At 47.7% G+C, this 23,329-nt stretch overlaps 1 protein-coding gene across 11 annotated transcripts in view; it reads left to right on the forward strand.

Moving 5' to 3' along the window:
- Positions 1-21,957, forward strand: part of LOC117434268 (collagen alpha-1(XI) chain) — a 154,744-nt gene extending 132,787 nt beyond the window's left edge. For all 11 annotated transcript variants that reach the window (XM_059008792.1, XM_059008791.1, XM_059008795.1 and 8 more), the window contains 11 exons: positions 2,595-2,702; positions 6,882-6,935; positions 7,345-7,506; positions 8,285-8,338; positions 8,775-8,810; positions 13,821-13,874; positions 14,542-14,809; positions 15,473-15,585; positions 16,581-16,649; positions 16,980-17,213; positions 20,031-21,957. In XM_059008792.1, coding sequence (XP_058864775.1) covers positions 2,595-2,702; positions 6,882-6,935; positions 7,345-7,506; positions 8,285-8,338; positions 8,775-8,810; positions 13,821-13,874; positions 14,542-14,809; positions 15,473-15,585; positions 16,581-16,649; positions 16,980-17,213; positions 20,031-20,177 — 1,299 coding nt within the window. In that variant the 3' untranslated portion in view covers positions 20,178-21,957. The remainder of the gene's footprint in view (positions 1-2,594; positions 2,703-6,881; positions 6,936-7,344; positions 7,507-8,284; positions 8,339-8,774; positions 8,811-13,820; positions 13,875-14,541; positions 14,810-15,472; positions 15,586-16,580; positions 16,650-16,979; positions 17,214-20,030) is intronic.
- The last annotated feature ends 1,372 nt before the right edge of the window (positions 21,958-23,329 follow it).

Genomic DNA, 23,329 nt, shown 5'->3' on the forward strand with positions numbered 1-23,329 from the left:
TGCTGTCCAAGCTCTTTTGAAGAAGCACAAAGAAACGGGCAACGTTGAGGACTGTAGACGCAGTGGTCGGCCAAGGAAACTTACTGCAGCAGATGAAAGACACATCATGCTTACTTCCCTTCGCAATCGGAAGATGTCCAGCAGTGCCATCAGCTCAGAATTGGCAGAAAACAGTGGGACCCTGGTACACCCATCTACTGTCAGGAGAAGTCTGGTCAGAAGTGGCCTTCATGGAAGACTTGCGGCCAAAAAGCCATACCTCCGACGTGGAAACAAGGCCAAGCGACTCAACTATGCACGAAAACACAGGAACTGGGGTGCAGAAAAATGGCAGCAGGTGCTCTGGACTGATGAGTCAAAATTTGAAATATTTGGCTGTAGCAGAAGGCAGTTTGTTCGCCAAAGGGCTGGAGAGCGGTACACGAATGAGTGTCTGCAGGCAACAGTGAAGCATGGTGGAGGTTCCTTGCAAGTTTGGGGCTGCATTTCTGCAAATGGAGTTGGGGATTTGGTCAGAATTAATGGTCTCCTCAATGCTGAGAAGTACAGGCAGATACTTATCCATCATGCAATACCATCAGGGAGGCATCTGATTGGCCCCAAATTTATTCTGCAGCATGACAACGACCCCAAACATACAGCGAAAGTCATTAAGAACTATCTTCAGCGTAAAGAAGAACAAGGAGTCCTGGAAGTGATGGTATGGTCCCCACAGAGCCCTGATCTCAACATCATCGAGTCTGTCTGGGATTACATGAAGAGAGAGAAGCAACTGAGGCTGCCTAAATCCACAGAAGAACTGTGGTTAGTTCTCCAAGATGTTTGGGCCAACCTACCTGCCGAGTTCCTTCAAAATCTGTGTGCAAGTGTACCTAGAAGAATTGATGCTGTTTTGAAGGCAAAGGGTGGTCACACCAAATATGAATTTGATTTAGATTTTTCTTCTGTTCACTCACTTTGCATTTAGTTAATTGATAAATATAATCTATTAACATGTCTATTTTTGAAAGCATTCTTACTTTACAGCATTTTTTCACACCTGCCTAAAACTTTTGCACAGTACTGTATAAATATATATATATATATATATATATATATATATATATATATATATATATATCAGAGGAATACTGAGAGAAACTTGTCACAATACTCTGAGACAAACGCATAAAAGAAAGACTTCCAGTCTAGATGCTTCATTTAAAGAATCCATTGATAAAACTGCATATTTCTAACAGTGTTGTTAAAGGGTGGGCTGATTTATTAACAAGGAGGAGAAGTTTATTGTAATGACACCTGCAGTGCATCATATCATGTTATAAAGCAGCTATAAGACTTCTTATACAGGCCTTCATTACATATTCTCATAACATTGCATTGCTGTAGGTTGCTAATACTGTTAATAAAGTAACATTAATAACAGCAGTCTGATATTGTTAACAACACCCTTTATAGCACATATTTAGATGAATTGTAACATATCCTTAAATCAAAGTGTTACCAGAATATGTGGATTTACATGGACTATTTCCTGCAGTTTTAGATGAGAGAGCTGCCTGCAGAGTGCTGTACTAACCCTGTCTGTCAGGGTGCTGTACTAACCCTGTCTGTCAGGGTGCTGTACTAACCCTGTCTGTCAGGGTGCTGTACTAACCCTGTCTGTCAGGGTGCTGTACTAACCCTGTCTGTCAGGGTGCTGTACTAACCCTGTCTGTCAGGGTGCTGTACTAACCCTGTCTGTCAGGGTGCTGTACTAACCCTGTCTGTCAGGGTGCTGTACTAACCCTGTCTGTCAGGGTGCTGTACTAACCCTCTCTGTCAGGGTGCTGTACTAACCCTCTCTGTCAGGGTGCTGTACTAACCCTGTCTGTCAGGGTGCTGTACTAACCCTGTCTGTCAGGGTGCTGTACTAACCCTCTCTGTCAGGGTGCTGTACTAACCCTCTCTGTCAGGGTGCTGTACTAACCCTGTCTGTCAGGGTGCTGTACTAACCCTGTCTGTCAGGGTGCTGTACTAACCCTGTCTGTCAGGGTGCTGTACTAACCCTGTCTGTCATGGTGCTGTACTAACCCTCTCCCTCTCTCTGTCAGGGTGCTGTACTAACCCTCTCCCTCTCTCTGTCAGGGTGCTGTACTAACCCTCTCCCTCTCTCTGTCAGGGTGCTGTACTAACCCTCTCCCTCTCTCTGTCAGGGTGCTGTACTAACCCTCTCCCTCTCTCTGTCAGGGTGCTGTACTAACCCTCTCCCTGTCTGTCAGGGTGCTGTACTAACCCTCTCCCTCTCTCTGTCAGGGTGCTGTACTAACCCTCTCCCTGTCTGTCAGGGTGCTGTACTAACCCTCTCCCTCTCTCTGTCAGGGTGCTGTACTAACCCTCTCTCTCTCTCTGTCAGGGTGCTGTACTAACCCTCTCCCTCTCTCTGTCAGGGTGCTGTACTAACCCTCTCCCTCTCTCTGTCAGGGTGCTGTACTAACCCTCTCCCTGTCTGTCAGGGTGCTGTACTAACCCTCTCCCTCTCTCTGTCAGGGTGCTGTACTAACCCTCTCCCTCTCTCTGTCAGGGTGCTGTACTAACCCTCTGCCTCTCTCTGTCAGGGTGACCCAGGTGCGAACGGCCCAGCCGGAAAGACAGGTCCAGTCGGGCCCCAGGGGCCCCCAGGCAAACCCGGTACTGAAGGGCTGAGAGGGATCCCAGGATCAGTGGTGAGTGAAAAATTAAAGAACGCAGCCCTGAACATTCAGGCCCACACACTGTACTGTACTGTAACACACATCTCTCTATTCACACACACTGCACTGTACTGTAACACACATCTCTCTATTCACACACACTGCACTGTACTGTAACACACATCTCTCTATTCACACACACTGTACTGTACTGTAACACACATCTCTCTATTCAGACTGCACTGTACTGTACTGTAACACACATCTCTCTATTCACACACACTGCACTGTACTGTACTGTAACACACATCTCTTTATTCACACACACACTGCACTGTACTGTAGCACACACACACACAAACACCTCTATTCCAGGAATGATAATAAGACTCCTGTTGCACAGAATTTCGCCCACTCCAAGTTTTACTACGAGGTGTGTATTATTAAACTTATAGTAAAACCAGGAATGGATCAAACTGCAATGCAACTGGGAGACTTATTTCCACCCCTGCTATTCCACACACACACACACACACACACACACACACACACACACACACACACACACACACACACTGTAACATACACACACACACACACTGTAACATAAACACACACACTGTAACACACACACACACACACTGTAACATAAACACACACTGTAACACATGCACACACACACGCACACACTGTAACAAACACACACACACACACACTGTAACACACACACACACTGTAACACATGCACACACACACGCACACACTGTAACAAACACACACACACACTGTAACATACATACACACACACTGTAACATACACACACACACACTGTAACATACACACACACTGTAACATACACACACACTGTAACATAAACACACACACACTGTAACATACACACACACACACTGTAACACACACACACACTGTAACACATGCACACACACACACGCACACACTGTAACATAAACACACACACACACTGTAACATACACACACACACTGTAACACACATACACACACACTGTAACACACATACACACACACTGTAACATACACACACACACTGTAACATACACACACACACTCTTTTTCCAACAGTGCAGAACATTAACATCTCCCTGTGAGTGAGGAACACAAGATTATATAATATACACACCTCTGTGAGTGAGGAACACAAGATTATATAATATACACACCTCTGTGAGTGAGGAACACAAGATTATATAATATACACATCTCTGTGAGTGAGGAACACAAGATTATATAATATACACATCTCTGTGAGTGAGGAACACAGGATTATATAATATACACACCTCTGTGAGTGAGGAACACGAGATTATATAATATACACATCTCTGTGAGTGAGGAACACAAGATTATATAATATACACACCTCTGTGAGTGAGGAACACAAGATTATATAATATACACATCTCTGTGAGTGAGGAACACAGGATTATATAATATACACATCTCTGTGAGTGAGGAACACGAGATTATATAATATACACATCTCTGTGAGTGAGGAACACAAGATTATATAATATACACACCTCTGTGAGTGAGGAACACAAGATTATATAATATACACATCTCTGTGAGTGAGGAACACAAGATTATATAATATACACATCTCTGTGAGTGAGGAACACAGGATTATATAATATACACACCTCTGTGAGCGAGGAACACAAGATTATATAATATACACATCTCTGTGAGTGAGGAACACAGGATTATATAATATACACATCTCTGTGAGTGAGGAACACAAGATTATATAATATACACACCTCTGTGAGTGAGGAACACAGGATTATATAATATACACATCTCTGTGAGTGAGGAACACAGGATTATATAATATACACATCTCTGTGAGTGAGGAACACAGGATTATATAATATACACACCTCTGTGAGTGAGGAACACGAGATTATATAATATACACATCTCTGTGAGTGAGGAACACAAGACTATATAATATACACACCTCTGTGAGTGAGGAACACAAGATTATATAATATACACATCTCTGTGAGTGAGGAACACAAGATTATATAATATACACATCTCTGTGAGTGAGGAACACAAGATTATATAATATACACATCTCTGTGAGTGAGGAACACAAGATTATATAATATACACATCTCTGTGAGTGAGGAACACAAGATTATATAATATACACATCTCTGTGAGTGAGGAACATGAGATTATATAATATACACACCTCTGTGAGTGAGGAACACAGGATTATATAATATACACATCTCTGTGAGTGAGGAACACAAGATTATATAATATACACATCTCTGTGAGTGAGGAACACAAGATTATATAATATACACATCTCTGTGAGTGAGGAACATGAGATTATATAATATACACACCTCTGTGAGTGAGGAACACAGGATTATATAATATACACATCTCTGTGAGTGAGGAACACAAGATTATATAATATACACATCTCTGTGAGTGAGGAACATGAGATTATATAATATACACACCTCTGTGAGTGAGGAACATGATATTATATAATATACACACCTCTGTGAGTGAGGAACACAAGATTATATAATATACACACCTCTGTGAGTGAGGAACACAGGATTATATAATATACACATCTCTGTGAGTGAGGAACACAGGATTATATAATATACACATCTCTGTGAGTGAGGAACACAAGATTATATAATATACACATCTCTGTGAGTGAGGAACATGAGATTATATAATATACACACCTCTGTGAGTGAGGAACATGAGATTATATAATATACACACCTCTGTGAGTGAGGAACACAAGATTATATAATATACACACCTCTGTGAGTGAGGAACACAGGATTATATAATATACACATCTCTGTGAGTGAGGAACACAGGATTATATAATATACACATCTCTGTGAGTGAGGAACACAGGATTATATAATATACACACCTCTGTGAGTGAGGAACACGAGATTATATAATATACACACCTCTGTGAGTGAGGAACACAAGATTATATAATATACACATCTCTGTGAGTGAGGAACACAGGATTATATAATATACACACCTCTGTGAGTGAGGAACACAAGATTATATAATATACACATCTCTGTGAGTGAGGAACACAAGATTATATAATATACACATCTCTGTGAGTGAGGAACACAAGATTATATAATATACACATCTCTGTGAGTGAGGAACATGAGATTATATAATATACACACCTCTGTGAGTGAGGAACACAGGATTATATAATATACACACCTCTGTGAGTGAGGAACACAAGATTATATAATATACACATCTCTGTGAGTGAGGAACACAAGATTATATAATATACACATCTCTGTGAGTGAGGAACACAAGATTATATAATATACACACCTCTGTGAGTGAGGAACACAGGATTATATAATATACACATCTCTGTGAGTGAGGAACACAAGATTATATAATATACACACCTCTGTGAGTGAGGAACACGAGATTATATAATATACACATCTCTGTGAGTGAGGAACACAGGATTATATAATATACACACCTCTGTGAGTGAGGAACACAAGATTATATAATATACACACCTCTGTGAGTGAGGAACACAAGATTATATAATATACACATCTCTGCGAGTGAGGAACACAGGATTATATAATATACACATCTCTGTGAGTGAGGAACATGAGATTATATAATATACACACCTCTGTGAGTGAGGAACACAGGATTATATAATATACACATCTCTGTGAGTGAGGAACACAAGATTATATAATATACACATCTCTGTGAGTGAGGAACATGAGATTATATAATATACACACCTCTGTGAGTGAGGAACATGAGATTATATAATATACACATCTCTGTGAGTGAGGAACACAAGATTATATAATATACACACCTCTGTGAGTGAGGAACACAGGATTATATAATATACACATCTCTGTGAGTGAGGAACACAGGATTATATAATATACACATCTCCCGTACCCTGAACTACGCATCAGAACACATACAGTATACATACGGTTTACAGTATTATACACACCTGAATAAGCCTTTGCACATACGTACTGTAAACATACTGTATTCCTACATACATATATTTTTTCATGCATTCAACACACCGATTTAGATTTTTCTGATATAATACGATGTCATATTTTCTCGTATGTCACTGTGTTCCTCCCCAGGGTGAACAAGGCTCTCCCGGAGTGACAGGACAGAGGGGCCCCCCCGGACCCATTGTGAGTCATCCCACAATTTCACTCCTCCTCAGAGCAGGGCAGGCAGGCATGCGGCGTGTAGCGTGTTTCATGTAACATGTATGTTAGTGATACACCTTTGGTGTGAGATGTATGTTGCTAAAACACTTTACTTATTATCCATGGCATGTGTCATGCATGTTACTGGCACAGCATGTTTAGTTATTGCTGTGTGCCATGTATGTTATTGACACTTGTTTAACTGTAATCGTATGCTACTGACTCCCTTTGTTTATACCCTTGGCGTGTGCCTTGTTGTATATCTTCGTGCCATGTACGGTGTGTTACTGATTACCGCGTTTATCTCCTTGGCATGTGGCCTGTTCCTATTAGCCTGGAACTATATCTTCTTGGCGTGTGTCATGTATGTTCCTAACCCCCCCCCCCGCAGGGCCCCCCTGGTCTGCCTGGTCTGAAGGGAGACCCTGGAGCAAAGGGAGAGAAGGGACACCCCGGCCTCATCGGCCTCATCGGACCCCCAGGAGAGCAGGGAGAGAAGGGAGACAGGGGCCTGGCAGGGCCACAGGGCAGCCACGGAGCCAAGGGAGAGACTGTGAGTACACTGCAACACACACACTCCCTTCACTACTCACTGACACACAAAAACACACCTAAACAACACACCCAGACACGTAGTACATGATGATGCAGTCTCATCAGATTATTACAAATAAATATTCAGAGTGCCCATGCAGTGCAGCATCCCCCTCTAGCTCAGGAGCAGATATACAGTGTGCTGCGCCGGGTCTCTGTGCAGATATACAGTGTGCTGCGCCGGGTCTCTGTGCAGATATACAGTGTGCTGCGCCGGGTCTCTGTGCAGATATACAGTGTGCTGCGCCGGGTCTCTGTGCAGATATACAGTGTGCTGCGCCGGGTCTCTGTGCAGATATACAGTGTGCTGCGCCGGGTCTCTGTGCAGATATACAGTGTGCTGCGCCGGGTCTCTGTGCAGATATACAGTGTGCTGCGCCGGGTCTCTGTGTAGATATACAGTGTGCTGCGCCGGGTCTCTGTGCAGATATACAGTGTGCTGCGCCGGGTCTCTGTGCAGATATACAGTGTGCTGCTCCGGGTCTCTGTGCAGATATTCAGTGTGCTGCGCCGGGTCTCTGTGCAGATATACAGTGTGCTGCGCCGGGTCTCTGTGCAGATATACAGTGTGCTGCACCGGGTCTCTGTGCAGATATACAGTGTGCTGCACCGGGTCTCTGTGCAGATATACAGTGTGCTGTGCTGGGTCTCTGTGCAGATATACAGTGTGCTGCGCCGGGTCTCTGTGCAGATATACAGTGTGCTGAGCCGGGTCTCTGATGCTGTTCTTGTTCCAGGGAATCGCAGGACCGACTGGACCACTGGGACCAGCTGGACCCCCTGGATTACCCGTGAGTACTGAGCCCTCACCTTCACCCCTTCCAAGCTACTTTGGGGAGAGGAATAAAACACACCCTCACCCATCACCCCCACCCCTCCTCAACCCATTACCCCCACTCCTTTCTCAACCCCTCACTCATCACCCCCACCCCTCACTCTCAACCCATTACACCCACCCCTCCCTCAACCCCTCACCCATCACCCCTCATCTCTCTCTCCCCTCATCTCTCTCTCATCTCTCTCTCCCCTCATCTCTCTCCTTGTCTCTCTCTCCTCTCATCTCTCTCTCCTCTCCGCTCTCCCCTCATCTTTGTCTCCTCTCATCTCTCCTCATCTCCCTCCTCTCCCCTCATCTCACATCTCTCTCTCCTCTCCTCTCCCCCCTCATCTCTGTCTCCTCATCTCTCTCCACTCTCCCCTCACTCATCTCTCTCTTGTTGTTCACAGGGTCCTATTGGTGTGAAAGGTGCCAAGGGAGCTTCGGTGAGTAAAGAAAAAACAACACGAGAGTCTGATTACTGAAACATCCAACTATACTCTTAATAATAATAATAATAATAATAATACAGGTAAGATAAAAACTTGCACCTGTAATGCACTTTTCATCATAAATGTTTTTGGTCTCTCTCTCTCAATTCAATTTTTCAATTTCAAGTGCTTTATTGTCATGACTGATTATTACTGAAGTATTGCCAAAGCAATGATGGGTAAATTCCATCTTTACAATTAACATTTAAAACATATGTAAATAAAACAAAAACAACACAGTATACTTAAAACAAATCACAACAATAATAATGATAATAATTATATTTATATGGATTCTATAACATTTATTTATTTATTTATTTATTTATTTATTTATTTATTAATTTATTAATTTATTAATTTATTTATTCATTCTTCTTTTCCTCCCTCCTCCCTGTGTGAGGAGCCTCAGTGTCCCTCCCTGTCCCTCAGGCTGTGTGACGAGCCTCAGTGTCCCTCCCTGTCCCTCAGGGTGTGTGAGGAGACTCAGTGTCACTCACTGTCCCTCAGGCGGTGTGACGAGCCTCAGTGTCACTCCCTGTCCCTCAGGCTGTGTGAGGAGCCTCAGTGTCCCTCCCTGTCCCTCAGGCTGTGTGAGGAGCCTCAGTGTCACACCCTGTCCCTCAGGCTGTGTGAGGAGCCTCAGTGTCACTCACTGTCCCTCAGGCTGTGTGACGAGCCTCAGTGTCACTCCCTGTCCCTCAGGCTGTGTGACGAGCCTCAGTGTCCCTCCCTGTCCCTCAAGGTGTGTGAGGAGCCTCAGTGTCACTCACTGTCCCTCAGGCTGTGTGACGAGCCTCAGTGTCACTCCCTGTCCCTCAGGTTGTGTGAGGAGCCTCAGTGTCACGCCCTGTCCCTCAGGCTGTGTGAGGAGCCTCAGTGTCACTCACTGTCCCTCAGGCTGTGTGACGAGCCTCAGTGTCACTCCCTGTCCCTCAGGCTGTGTGACGAGCCTCAGTGTCCCTCCCTGTCCCTCAGGGTGTGTGAGGAGCCTCAGTGTCACTCACTGTCCCTCAGGCTGTGTGACGAGCCTCAGTGTCACTCCCTGTCCCTCAGGCTGTGTGAGGAGCCTCAGTGTCACTCCCTGTCCCTCAGGCTGTGTGAGGAGCCTCAGTGTCACTCCCTGTCCCTCAGGCTGTGTGAGGAGCCTCAGTGTCACTCCCTGTCCCTCCTCCTTGTGTGAGGAGTCTCAGTGTCACTCCCTGTCCCTCAGGCTGTGTGAGGAGCCTCAGTGTCACTCCGTCCCTCAGGTTATGTGAGGAGCCCCAGTGTCACTCCCTGTCCCTCCTGCCTGTGTGAGGAGCCTCTGTGTCCCTCCCTGTCCCTCAGGCTGTGTGAGGAGCCTCAGTGTCCCTCCCTGTCCCTCAGGCTGTGTGAGGAGCCTCGGTGTCCCTCCCTGTCCCTCAGGCTGTGTGACGAGCCTCGGTGTCCCTCCCTGTCCCTCAGGCTGTGTGACGAGCCTCGGTGTCCCTCCCTGTCCCTCAGGCTGTGTGACGAGCCTCGGTGTCCCTCCCTGTCCCTCAGGCTGTGTGAGAAGCCTTGGTGTCCCTCCCTGTCCCTCAGGCTGTGTGAGGAGCCTCGGTGTCCCTCCCTGTCCCTCAGGCTGTGTGAGGAGCCTCGGTGTCCCTCCCTGTCCCTCAGGCTGTGTGAGAAGCCTCGGTGTCCCTCCCTGTCCCTCGGGCTGTGTGAGGAGCCTCAGTGTCCCTCCCTGTCCCTCAGGCTGTGTGAGGAGCCTCTGTGTCACTCCCTGTCCATCAGGCTGTGTGAGGAGCCTCAGTGTCCCTCCCTGTCCCTCAGGCTGTATGAGGAGCCTCAGTGTCTGTCCCCCAGGCTGTGTGAGGAGCCTCAGTGTCCCTCCCTGTCCCTCAGGCTGTGTGACGAGCCTCAGTGTCCCTCCCTGTCCCTCAGGCTGTATGAGGAGCCTCGGTGTCACTCCCTGTCCCTCCTCCCTGTGTGAGGAGCCTCGGTGTCCCTCCCTGTCCCTCAGGGTGTGTGACGAGCCTCAGTGTCCCTCCCTGTCCCTCAGGCTGTGTGAGGAGCCTCGGTGTCCCTCAGCTGTGTGATGAGCCTCTGTGTCCCTCCCTGTCCCTCAGGCTGTGTGAGGAGCCTCAGTGTCCCTCCCTGTCCCTCAGGCTGTGTGAGGAGCCTCGGTGTCCCTCCCTGTCCCTCAGGCTGTGTGAGGAGCCTCGGTGTCCCTCCCTGTCCCTCCTCCCTGTGTGAGGAGCCTCGGTGTCCCTCCCTGTCCCTCAGGCTGTGTGAGGAGCCTCAGTGTCATTCCCTGTCCCTCAGGCTGTGTGAGGAGCCTCAGTGTCCCTCCCTGTCCCTCAGGCTGTGTGAGGAGCCTCAATGTCCCCCCCTGTCCCTCAGGCTGTGTGAGGAGCCTCAGTGTCCCTCCCTGTCCCTCAGGCTGTGTGACGAGCCTCAGTGTCACTCCCTGTCCCTCAGGCTGTGTGAGGAGCCTCAGTGTCCCTCCCTGTCCCTCAGGCTGTGTGAGGAGCCTCAATGTCCCCCCCTGTCCCTCAGGCTGTGTGATGAGCCTCGGTGTCCCTCCCTGTCCCTCAGGCTGTGTGACGAGCCTCAGTGTCACTCCCTGTCCCTCAGGCTGTGTGAGGAGCCTCAGTGTCCCTCCCTGTCCCTCAGGCTGTGTGAGGAGCCTCAATGTCCCCCCCTGTCCCTCAGGCTGTGTGATGAGCCTCGGTGTCCCTCCCTGTCCCTCAGGCTGTGACAGGTGCTTATGAATTGAGCTGCCTGTTTAATGCAGCTTGTTTCCTCTCCTAAGAGGATGGGGAGTTTTTCATGTTCTGGCAGGTCTGGGAATTGTTTGCAGAGATTTTCTATTTTTGGGAAGAAGGCTTCCCTTAATGGATTATATTTGGAGCACTGCACTAGAAAGTGCAACTCTGTCTGGACCTGATTGAGAGGACAGTGAGCACACAGCCTGTCTTCTTTGACTGTGAACACACAGCATGTCCTCTTTGGACAGTGAGCACACAGCATGTCCTCTTTGGACAGTGAGCACACAGCATGTCCTCTTTGGACAGTGAGCACACAGCCTGTCCTCTTTGGACAGTGAGCACACAGCCTGTCCTCTTTGGACAGTGAGCACACAGGCTGTCCTCTTTGGACAGTGAGCACACAGCCTGTTCTCTTTGACAGTGAACACACAGCCTGTCCTCTTTGGACAGTGAGCACACAGGCTGTCCTCTTTGGACAGTGAGCACACAGCCTGTCCTCTTTGGGCAGCGAGCACACAGCCTGTCCTCTTTGGGCAGCCATGTCTGCCTGTGTCCCTTCTCGATGGCCAGGCTGTGCTCACTGAGCCTGTACTTTGTTAAGGTCTGTCTGTTTACTGTTTTTCACCCTGGTCAGGTATTCAGCCGGGGTGTAGTGTCTTTTTAGGGCCCGATAGCATTCCAGTTTGCTTTGTGTTTTAGTGTGTGTGTCCCAATGAATAAGGTATTCTTGTTTGTGTTGTGCTATAATTTGGTTTACTCTGATTGTGTGTGTTGGAGTGGTGCTGTCCTGAAGCTGGTTGGTGTTAGTGTGTGTTAGTGCAGTGAGCTTCAGGACCAGCTGGCTGAGGGGATTCTTCTCTGGGCTCTGCTCTTGGTATTGCAGGGCTGTATGGTGGTAAGAGTTTATGTTACTATTATTTAGATGGATCCAAAATGTAATTGCTCCTTGTAGGATATTAATCATTAGTGTGTATTGGCCTAGTTCAGCCCTGCATGTATTGTTTGGAGTTGTCGTTTGTATTTGCAGGATGCTTCTGCAGAACTCTGTATGCAGGGCTTCTGTTGGGTGTTTGTCCCGTTTTGTATAATCCTGCTTGTGAGCGGACCCCGCACTTCACTGCCATACAGGGCAATGGGTTGGATGACACTTAAAAAAAAAAACTGCCAAATTTTAATTGGGATCTTTATATGAATTTTTCTCTTAATAGCATAAAATGCCCAGCATGCTTTTTCTTTTAGTGCATTCACTGCCAGGTTGAAACTCCCTGACGCGCTGATTTCTAGGCCTAGATAGGTGTAGTGTGTGTAGTGTTCTAAAGTGTTTTTGCCCAGGGTGAAGTGGTACTTATTTCCCTGAGATCTGGCTTTCTTCTGGAATATCATAACTCTGGTCTTGTTCATGTTTACTGCCAGGGCCCAGGTCTGACAGTACTGCTCTAGCAGTGACAGGCTCTGCTGTAGCCCCTGCTCTGTGGGTGACAACAGGACCCGGACATCTGCATAGAGCAGAAATTTAACTTCAGGGTCATGTAGAGTGAGGCCAGGAGCTACACTGTAGCCAGCTAATTGATATAGATGTTGAACAGTGTCGGGCTCAGACTGCAGCCCTGTCTCACTCCCCGCCCTTGTGAGAAAAAATCTGTTCTTTTGTTGCCAATCTTAACCCTGCATTTATTTTCTGTATACATAGATTTGATGATGTCATATACTTTACCCCCTACACCGCTTTGGATAAGTTCGTAAAATAATCCTTCATGCCGAATTGAGTCAAAAACTATTTTTAAGTGTATAAAACAAGCAAATATTTTCATTTTATTTTGGTTTACATGTTTGTCTATTAGGGTGTGTAGGGTGTAAATGTGGTCAGATGTCTAGTGTTTTGGAAGGAAGCCAATCTTGCTCAGGACACTGTGTTCAGTAAGGAAGGCCAGTATCCGGGCGTTAATGATACTGTAGAACACCTTCCCCAGATTACTGCTCACACAGATGCCCCGGTAGTTATTGGGTGGTGAATTTGTCTCCATTTTTATATATGGTGTAATTAATCCTGTAATTAATTTTTTTAGTCTAATATTTTTTCATTTTGTGGTATTGTTTTGCATAGTTTTTCAAAATGTTCTTTCCATGTGCTTCCATTTTGAATTTGTCAGGTTTGTTCCAATTTTCCCAGAATTGGTTTGAATTAATGGATCTCTCTCTCTCTCGCTCTCTCTCTCTCTCTTGTTTTCAGGGTCAAGCCGGTCCTAAAGGAGAGAAGGGTGTCGCTGGACCTCCAGGTTTGCCTGTAAGTACCCCCAAACACTTAAAGGAGAGGTTAGTTCAACCCCATTGCTGGCCTAGTGCTCAATAAGAAATACACAAATCAATTCAGTGACATACGTTTTGACTAAAAGTCTAAAGGCTGGATTCTCAAAGCTGAGAATCCTGAGCTGAGATTCCCAAATCGTCTTTTGCATTATTTTGGTCTGATGGGGAAAAAAAAAATTACAATTCTGAAGAAATAAGAACCCACTCCAGACAGACTGCTCCCAGCCCGGCACCACACGTCTGAGTTGTTTATTTCTGGTTCGGAGACTTTATTGGCTGTGTTATTAATCTGTGGAAATAGCTTTGAGAATCGAGCCCTAAATCTCTCCAGATTAAACCCTTTCAGTGGCAGTCATGACAAGCTTGACATCTGCAGAGTCACTGCACATCAGTATCAATGCATGAAATAATCCAGGTTCAGAGACCTGGTGTGTTTTGAGTAGCAGAACCCACCCTCTCGCTATACCTCCCCTCTCTACACCCTCCCCCTACCCCCTGTCAGTACACCTCTCTATCTCTCTACACCCCTCGCCTCTCTCTACACCCCCTCCCCTCTCTACACCCTCTCTCTCTCTACACCCCCCCCCCCCGGCTGTCCCCCTCAATCCAGCGCTCTGTTCTCACACACACACCCCTCTCCTCAGGGCCCCCCTGGCGAGGTGATCCAGCCCCTGCCCATCCAGATGTCCCCCAAGAGGAGCAGGCGCTCAATCGACGGCAGCCAGCTGGAGGAGGAGGGGGCGCAGGCCGACGCAGTCCTGGACTACGCTGACACCGGCATGGAGGAGATCTTGGGCTCCCTCAACTCCCTCAAACAGGAGCTCGAGCACATGAGACACCCGCTGGGCACCAAGGAGAACCCGGCCAGGACCTGCAGGGACCTGCAGCTCAGCCAGGCCGACTTCAAGGACGGTGAGAGATGGGAGAGGGGTGATATAGAGCTATAGACTTACTCAGTAGAGATACAGACCTGATCAATAGTGATAGACATGATCAGTAGAGCTATAGACCTGATCAGTAGAGCTATAGACATGATCAATAGAGAGACAGAGACAGAGATATGTAGACACAGAGACAGAGACATGCAGCTCAGAGGAGGGGGTTCATAAGGATACACATCAGATGAATGCAGTGACCCCTAATCCACACTGCTAGCTACCTGATTCAGTTTAGCTGCAATACACACCTGAAAACACTTGCGGCTGTGCCTAGTTTCTGCTGCCCCAGCGTGCTGAGCCCCCTGTCTGTGTGTCTGGTTTCTGCTGCTCCAGTGTGCTGAGCCCCCTGTCTGTGTGTCTGGTTTCTGCTGCTCCAGTGTGCTGAGCCCCCTGTCTGTGTGTCTGGTTTCTGCTGCTCCAGTGTGCTGAGCCCCCTGTCTGTGTGTCTGGTTTCTGCTGCTCCAGTGTGCTGAGCCCCCTGTCTGTGTGTCTGGTTTCTGCTGCGCCAGTGTGCTGAGCCCCCTGTCTGTGTGTCTGGTTTCTGCTGCTCCAGTGTGCTGAGCCCCCTGTCTGTGTGTCTGGTTTCTGCTGCTCCAGTGTGCTGAGCCCCCTGTCTGTGTGTTTCTGTGTCTGGCAGGTGAATACTGGATCGATCCCAACCAGGGCTGCGCTCGAGATTCATTCAAGGTGTTCTGCAACTTCACTGCAGGAGGAGAGACCTGCATCTACCCAGACAAGAAGATTGAGTCGGTGAGAGTAAAACACAGCACAACACACTGTACCCAACAACACACTACAATACAGTGCACTACACTCCTTTACATAGAGATCTGCCCACTGTACTAGTTAATGTGTGGTGTGACGTCTCATGCAGTTTGTGGGTGAGAGCTGGTGAGCCTGTAACCCTGCACAATGCAATGCAGCCCTGCACACTGCACCCTACACACTGCACCCCATCTCTACACACTGCACCCTGCACCCCCTCTCTACAACCCTACCCCCTGCACACTGTTCACTGCACCCTACACACTGCACCCTGCACCACCTCTCTACAACCCTACCCCCTGCACACTGATCACTGCACCCTGTTCACTGCACCCTACACACTGCACCCCATCTCTACACACTGCACCCTGCACCCCCTCTCTACACCCTACACCCTGCACACTGATCACGGCACCCTGTTCACTGCACCCTACACACTGCACCCTGCACCCCCTCTCTACAACCCTACCCCCTGCACACTGTTCACTGCACCCTGTTCACTGCACCCTACACACTGCACCCTGCACCCCCTCTCTACACCCTACACCCTTCACAGTGATCACTGCACCCTGTTCACTGCACCCTACACCCTGCACCCCATCTCTACACACTGCACCCTGCACCCCTCTCTACAACCCTACCCCCTGCACACTGATCACTGCACCCTGTTCACTGCACCCTACACACTGCACCCTGCACCCCCTCTCTACAACCCTACCCCCTGCACCCTGTTCACTGCACCCTACACACTGCACCCCATCTCTACACACTGCACCCTGCACCCCCTCTCTACAACCCTACCCCCTGCACACTGATCACTGCACCCTGTTCACTGCACCCTACACACTGCACCCCATCTCTACACACTGCACCCTGCACCCCCTCTCTACACCCTACACCCTGCACACTGTTCACTGCACCCTGTTCACTGCACCCTGCACACCGCTCCACCCTTTAACATGCCTCTGTCTCTCTTTCAGGTGAAGATGAACTCCTGGAGCAGCGAGACCCCTGGAACCTGGTTCAGTGAGTTCAAACATGGCAGCAAGGTGAGTGAGTGCTGGAAGCACGGGCTGGGAGGCTCTGTAGGCCAGGGCCTGGGTCTTTCTCTGTCTCCCTCTCTCTCCCCTCTCCTAAGTTCTCATACGTGGACTCTGTAGCCGAGACTCTCTCTGTATCTCTCCCCCTCTCTAACCCCCTCTCCCTCTCTTACTCCTCTCTCCCCCTCTCTAACCCCCTCTCCCTCTCTTACTCCTCTCTCTCCCTCTCTAACCCCCTTCTCTTTCCCCTCTCCCCTCTCTTACCCCTCTCCTACCTCTCTCTATTCCCCCCTCTAACCCTGTATAACCCCTTCTTTCCCCCCTCTCCCCTCTCCTCAGTTCTCGTATGCGGACTCTGAAGGCGAGCCCCTGGGCGTGGTTCAGCTCACATTCCTGCGGCTGCTGTCTGTCTCAGCCCGGCAGAACTTCACCTATCACTGCCACCACTCCGTGGCCTGGCAGCACCTGGGCAGCGACAGCTTCGAGCAGGCCCTGCACTTCCAGGGGGCCAACGAAGAGGACATGAGCTACCAGACCAGCCCCTACATCAAGGCACCGCTCGACGGCTGTGCTGTGAGTGAAACACACTGAGATCAATACTGTATCAATAGGGATCAATACACAGGGTCTATCAGTGCTGGCTGTATCAATAGAGATCAATACACTGAGTCTATCAGTGCTGTATCAATAAACCAGTACACACGGTCTATCAATACTGTATCAATAGAGATCAATACACTGTGTCTATCAGTGCTGTATCAATAAAGATCAGTACACAGGGTCTATCAATACTGTATCAATACACTGAGTATCAATAGAGAGCAATAATCAGTACACCCTGACACTGGTATGAGCTGGCAGAACAGCCCCTACCTCAAGGCACTGCTCAGCACTGTAATTTGACTTCTCTCTTGCACAAAAAGTATTTATTTAATTTCATATAGTCATTCTCTCACCCTCTCCTTTCTCTCAGTATTGTTAAGGCCTGGACACACGTTTCAACTTCTCATTTCATAGGATTGCAGTGTTTGACATTATTGACAGGCTTCAGTTTTAGCTGTGTTTATGGATTATAGTTTTAAAAGCTGGAGAAGGCAGGTGACGGGACAAAACCCCATTCGATTTCCCAAAGTAATTACAGACCTATCATACCTTCATACCTCCCCTGGAATGTCCCTCTCCGAAGCGATGAGTCTCAAACATGTTTTCTGTGTCCTTGTAGCTGGCACAGGATGGGTTGTATAATACAGCACATTTTTGTACTTTAGTTATTAATATTTCCTCCACTCTTCAAAGTTTTTTTGGCATGTTTTCATTTCTGGTGACATCACTCAGTAGTTGAAAGCTATTGGTCGAGTACAGACGCATTGGACGAGCAGCGAGTCAAAAATTCCTCTGGGAGAAATTTGGATGCGCCGCTCCTAGACGCGCTGCGCTGGTGTGTCCAGGCCTTAAGGGCTGATTCATATAAATTCTCCCTCTCTCCCTCTCTCTCTCTCTCTCTATAAACATGACAGAAACAGTATGAACATCAATATAAACAGTAAATAATGAAAAGGAATAATTGAATATAGAGGTAGGCATGTAAAACGAAACACTGGTAAATAAACAACCCCCCCCATCAGTGCCCCTGTGCGGATCCCTCACTGTGTGTCCCTCGGCCTGTGACAGGCACACACACATACTGGGCAGAGCGCTCACTGTGTGTCCCTCAGCCTGTGACAGGCACACACACATACTGGGCAGAGCGCTCACTGTGTGTCCCTCAGCCTGTGACAGGCACACACACATACTGGGCAGAGCGCTCACTGTGTGTCCCTCAGCCTGTGACAGGCACACACACATACTGGGCAGAGCGCTCACTGTGTGTCCCTCAGCCTGTGACAGGCACACACACATACTGTGCAGAGCGCTCACTGTGTGTCCCTCAGCCTGTGACAGGCACACACACATACTGTGCAGAGCGCTCACTGTGTGTCCCTCAGCCTGTGACAGGCACACACACATACTGTGCGGATCCCTCACTGTGTGTCCCTCAGCCTGTGACAGGCACACACACATACTGTGCAGAGCACTTACTGTGTGTCCCTCAGCCTGTGACAGGCACACACACATACTGTGCAGAGTGCTCACTGTGTGTCCCTCAGCCTGTGACAGGCACACACATATACTGTGCAGAGCACTTACTGTGTGTCCCTCAGCCTGTGACAGGCACACACATACTGTGCAGAGCGCTCACTGTGTGTCCCTCAGCCTGTGACAGGCACACACACATACTGTGCAGAGCGCTCGTTTTTTAAAGAATGTGTCCCTTATTTGTGTGTATTTACTGCAGTGTAATAGAAAGTGTATCTGTCTTGACTTCTCCCCGTTAAGTGACCACATAGCCTCCTGTCTCTGGGCAGCTAGGACTGTCTGTGTCGTCCTGTTTCGATGGCCAGGTGGTAGTCACAGAGTCTGTACTTGGTCAGGATCTGCCTCTGCTTTGTGTCTTTCACCCTGACCAGGTATACGTGGTAATACGCACAGGGGCAGGTGTACCTCGCCACAGTGTTGAACAGTGCTGGGCTCAGACTGCAGCCCTGTCTCACTCCACATCCCTGTGTGAAGAACTCTGTTCTTTTGTTATCACTTTTCACACCGCACTTATTTTCTGAATACATTGACTTTATTATATCATATACCTTACCCCCCTACACTTTGAAGAAGTTTAAGGAATAGTTCTTCATGCCAAATTAAATCCATTGCCTTTTTACAATCAGTAAAGCAGACAAATATTTTCCTTTATTAGTTTGGTGGACGTGTTTGTTTATTGGGGTGTAGAGTGTAAATATGGTCAGAGGTGCGGTGGTTTGGTAGGAAGCAAATCTGACTCTTTACTCGGCACACTGTGCTCGGTAAGGAAGGCCAGTATCCGGGCGTTAATGATACTGCAGAACACCTTCACCACGTTACTGCTCACACAGATACCTCGGTAATTATTGAGGTCGAATTTGTCTCCACTTTTATATATGGGTGTTATAAGTCCTTGGTTCCAGGTCTCATGGAAATATGCAGCTCTCAGTACGAGATTGAGGAGTTTAGGCAGGGCCTCCTGCAGCTTGGGGCTGCTGTGTTTCAGCATCTCACTGTTGATGCTGTCGGGCCCACATGTTTTCCTGGATTTGAGAGACATGAGTTTATCTTTTAGCTCTTGTTGAGTTATTGGGGTGTCTAGGGGGTTCTGGTTTTCTTTGATACAGGATTCTAATCTTAGTTTTTGGCAAATTAAATTTCTCTCTCTCAGTATTGTAAGGGCTATGATTCATATTAATTCTCTCTTTCTCTCTCAGTATTATAAGGGCTGTGATTCATATTAATTATCTCTCTCTCTCTCTCTCTCTCTCTCAGTATCGCAAGGGCTATGACAAGACAGTTCTGGAGGTGAACACTCCCGTGGTGGTGCAGCTGCCTGTGCTAGACGTCATGTTCACAGACTTTGGGGAGGCCAAGCAGAAATTCGGCTTTGATGTGGGACCCGTGTGCTTCCTGGGATAGAACATAATAAACCAGAAACACAACCCAGCTACAAAACACACAAACAAACAAACACATGAAAAAAAACAACCAATGCCAAGCAAGCAAGCCTGTCTTGTCACAACACTACACGACCTCTACATGAACTCTCGACATCATCGATCCCGCCCACGAGACCCTGGCCACACCCACTCACCATGCCCACCTCACACCCCCACCCCTGCCATGCCCCCCAATATGAGAATCGCAAAGCGAAAGAGCTGCCTACGCGTGCTGCTGAATGTGTAAGAGACGAAACCGGGGAGCTGTTCAGCAAACACATGAACATCAACAGCACTGAAATGAAGAAAGACTTTCATAACATCGAAGAGGAAAAAAAAACAACAAACAGCAGAAACCAAAGACTTTTCAATGTGAAAAAAAAGATTACCAAAAAAATGTGCAGTTAAAGTCCTTCGCTCCCCTTCTCTCTCTCTCTCCCAAACTGTATCTGTAGATGTATTGAAAAGAACCATTTGGGAGTTTCAAGAAAGGGAAGGAAACCGGTAGCCATATACATGGGGTCTAGCTGGTAATTTAGATTGATTTATACCAGCTTTTACTACCAAACACCAGTGCAGTTCCAGTTTACAGCCAGCAGATGTCAACATAGAGCTTGCGAATATAAAAACTGCAGTTATGGGCAGCAGGTGGCAGCAGTGCAATGCAGTATTTAAAACTGTTTACAGTACGACTGTGCAAAATGTATAAAACATCGAACTATACAACATGTGCCTTATAATGAGCAGATATCAAATGTCATTGTTGGGATAACCTCTATGCACTAAACCTCAGCTATAAATACATATGACTGCAGTTACAGCTTTTGGCCCCGAGAGGCAACTTGCAATTTGACCGTTTGACCAGCGGGTGTCACTGTGAAAAACCTCAAGTTACCTGGTTTACCCCACCCTTATATTTTGTGTTGTTCAAGGTGTTTGTGAAAGTATTTAAGCCAACACATAAATTAATATTCCTATTGTATTATTATTATATTATTGGTATGATTATTGTATTTGAATTTAATTTAATTATGTTTTGTTTTGCGTACGGTGAGTGGGCAGGGAAAGGGGTTTTGGGGGCAAGTAAAAAAAACCCTTAATATTATTTGATGTGCGTTTATGATTTTTTTTGCTTGTCAAAACGCAAGAAGACAGGAAACTTGTTAACAATGGATACAAAAAAAACAGTCTGTGAACAAAAAATGGTTGTTTAGAAAATGAAAAATACGGAGAAGCAATTTATTTTTGATTTTTTAAAGACATGCTGGTGCTTCAGATTGTACTTTGAAAGAGAGAGAACACAACAACAAGGTGCTCAAAGTATTATTGTATAATGTTTGTAAGTATTTTTTATTTGTATTGTAATATATAATCTGTAATTTGCTGCTTCTCTTGGTTTGTTTCATTTTCTCCTGTTTTTTCCTCAAGGTTTTTTTCTGCATGTCGCTTCGCTAACTTCTTATTTTAAATTAAATTAAATTTAATTAAATTTTTTTAAAAAACACTGCTCCTAAAAAACAGCTCTGTATCTCCGTGCTTCCCTCCTAGAGCCTGTCTGTCTCTTAGCCTTTTCTTTGACACTCCCTCCCTCCGTCTCTCTCCCTCCACTCCTCTCTCTGCCTCGTTCCCTCTCTTCTCTTGCTCTCTGCCTCTGGTTTTGTTTCAGTCAGTCGGTTTTGTGCTATTGTTAATTTTTTTTTTTTGGCTTGTGATTTTCTTTGTGTCCCCAATAAACCACACGCCAATGCAGATCTCTCCAATTCTTGTGCTGTAGAGTCATGGAATTATTAGTGCCAAAACTCTCACCCCCTCGTCCAGCCTCCATCCCTCAGCATGACCACACTCTCCCAGCCTCAATCCCTCACCATAACCACCCTCGTCCAATCTCCATCCCTCAGCATGACCACACTCTCCCAGTCTCCATCCCTCAGCATGACCACACGCTCCCAGCCTCCATCCCTCAGCATGACCCCCCTCGTCCAATCTCCATCCCTCAGCATGACCACAATCTCCCAGCCTCCATCCCTCAGCATGACCACACTCTCCCATCCTCTCACCATGACCAACCTCGTCCAGCCTCCATCCCTCAGCATGACCACACTCTCCCAGTCTCCATCCCTCAGCATGACCCCCCTCGTCCAATCTCCATCCCTCAGCATGACCACACTCTCCCAGTCTCCATCCCTCAGCATGACCACACACTCCCAGCCTCCATCCCTCAGCATGACCCCCCTCGTCCAATCTCCATCCCTCAGCATGACCACAATCTCCCAGCCTCCATCCCTCAGCATGACCACACTCTCCCATCCTCTCACCATGACCAACCTCGTCCAGCCTCCATCCCTCAGCATGACCACACTCTCCCAGTCTCCATCCCTCAGCATGACCCCCCTCGTCCAATCTCCATCCCTCAGCATGACCACACTCTCCCATCCTCCATCCCTCAGCATGACCACACTCTCCCAGCCTCCATCCCTCACCATGACCACAATCTCCCAGCCTCCATCTCTCACCATGACCACACTCTCCCAGTCTCCATCCCTCACCATGACCACACTCTCCCAGCCTCCGTCCCTCAGCATGACCACACTCTCCCATCCTCCATCCCTCAGCATGACCACACTCTCCCATCCTCTCACCATGACCACACTCTCCCATCCTCCATCCCTCAGCATGACCGCACTCTCCCAGCCTCCATCCCTCACCATGACCGCACTCTCCCAGCCTCCGTCCCTCAGCATGACCACACTCTCCCATCCTCCATCCCTCAGCATGACCACACTCTCCCATCTTCTCACCATGACCACACTCTCCCAGTCTCCATCTCTCACCATGACCACACTCTCCCAGTCTCCATCCCTCACCATGACCACACTCTCCCAGCCTCCGTCCCTCAGCATGACCACACTCTCCCATCCTCCATCCCTCAGCATAACCACACTCTCCCATCCTCTCACCATGACCACACTCTCCCATCCTCCATCCCTCAGCATGACCACACTCTCCCAGCCTCCATCCCTCACCATGACCGCACTCTCCCAGCCTCCATCCCTCACCATGACCGCACTCTCCCAGCCTCCATCCCTCACCATGACCACACTCTCCCAGCCTCCGTCCCCCACCATGACCACA

Source organism: Acipenser ruthenus, chromosome 38 (genome assembly GCF_902713425.1).
Source record: "Acipenser ruthenus chromosome 38, fAciRut3.2 maternal haplotype, whole genome shotgun sequence".
Lineage (NCBI taxonomy): Eukaryota > Metazoa > Chordata > Actinopteri > Acipenseriformes > Acipenseridae > Acipenser > Acipenser ruthenus.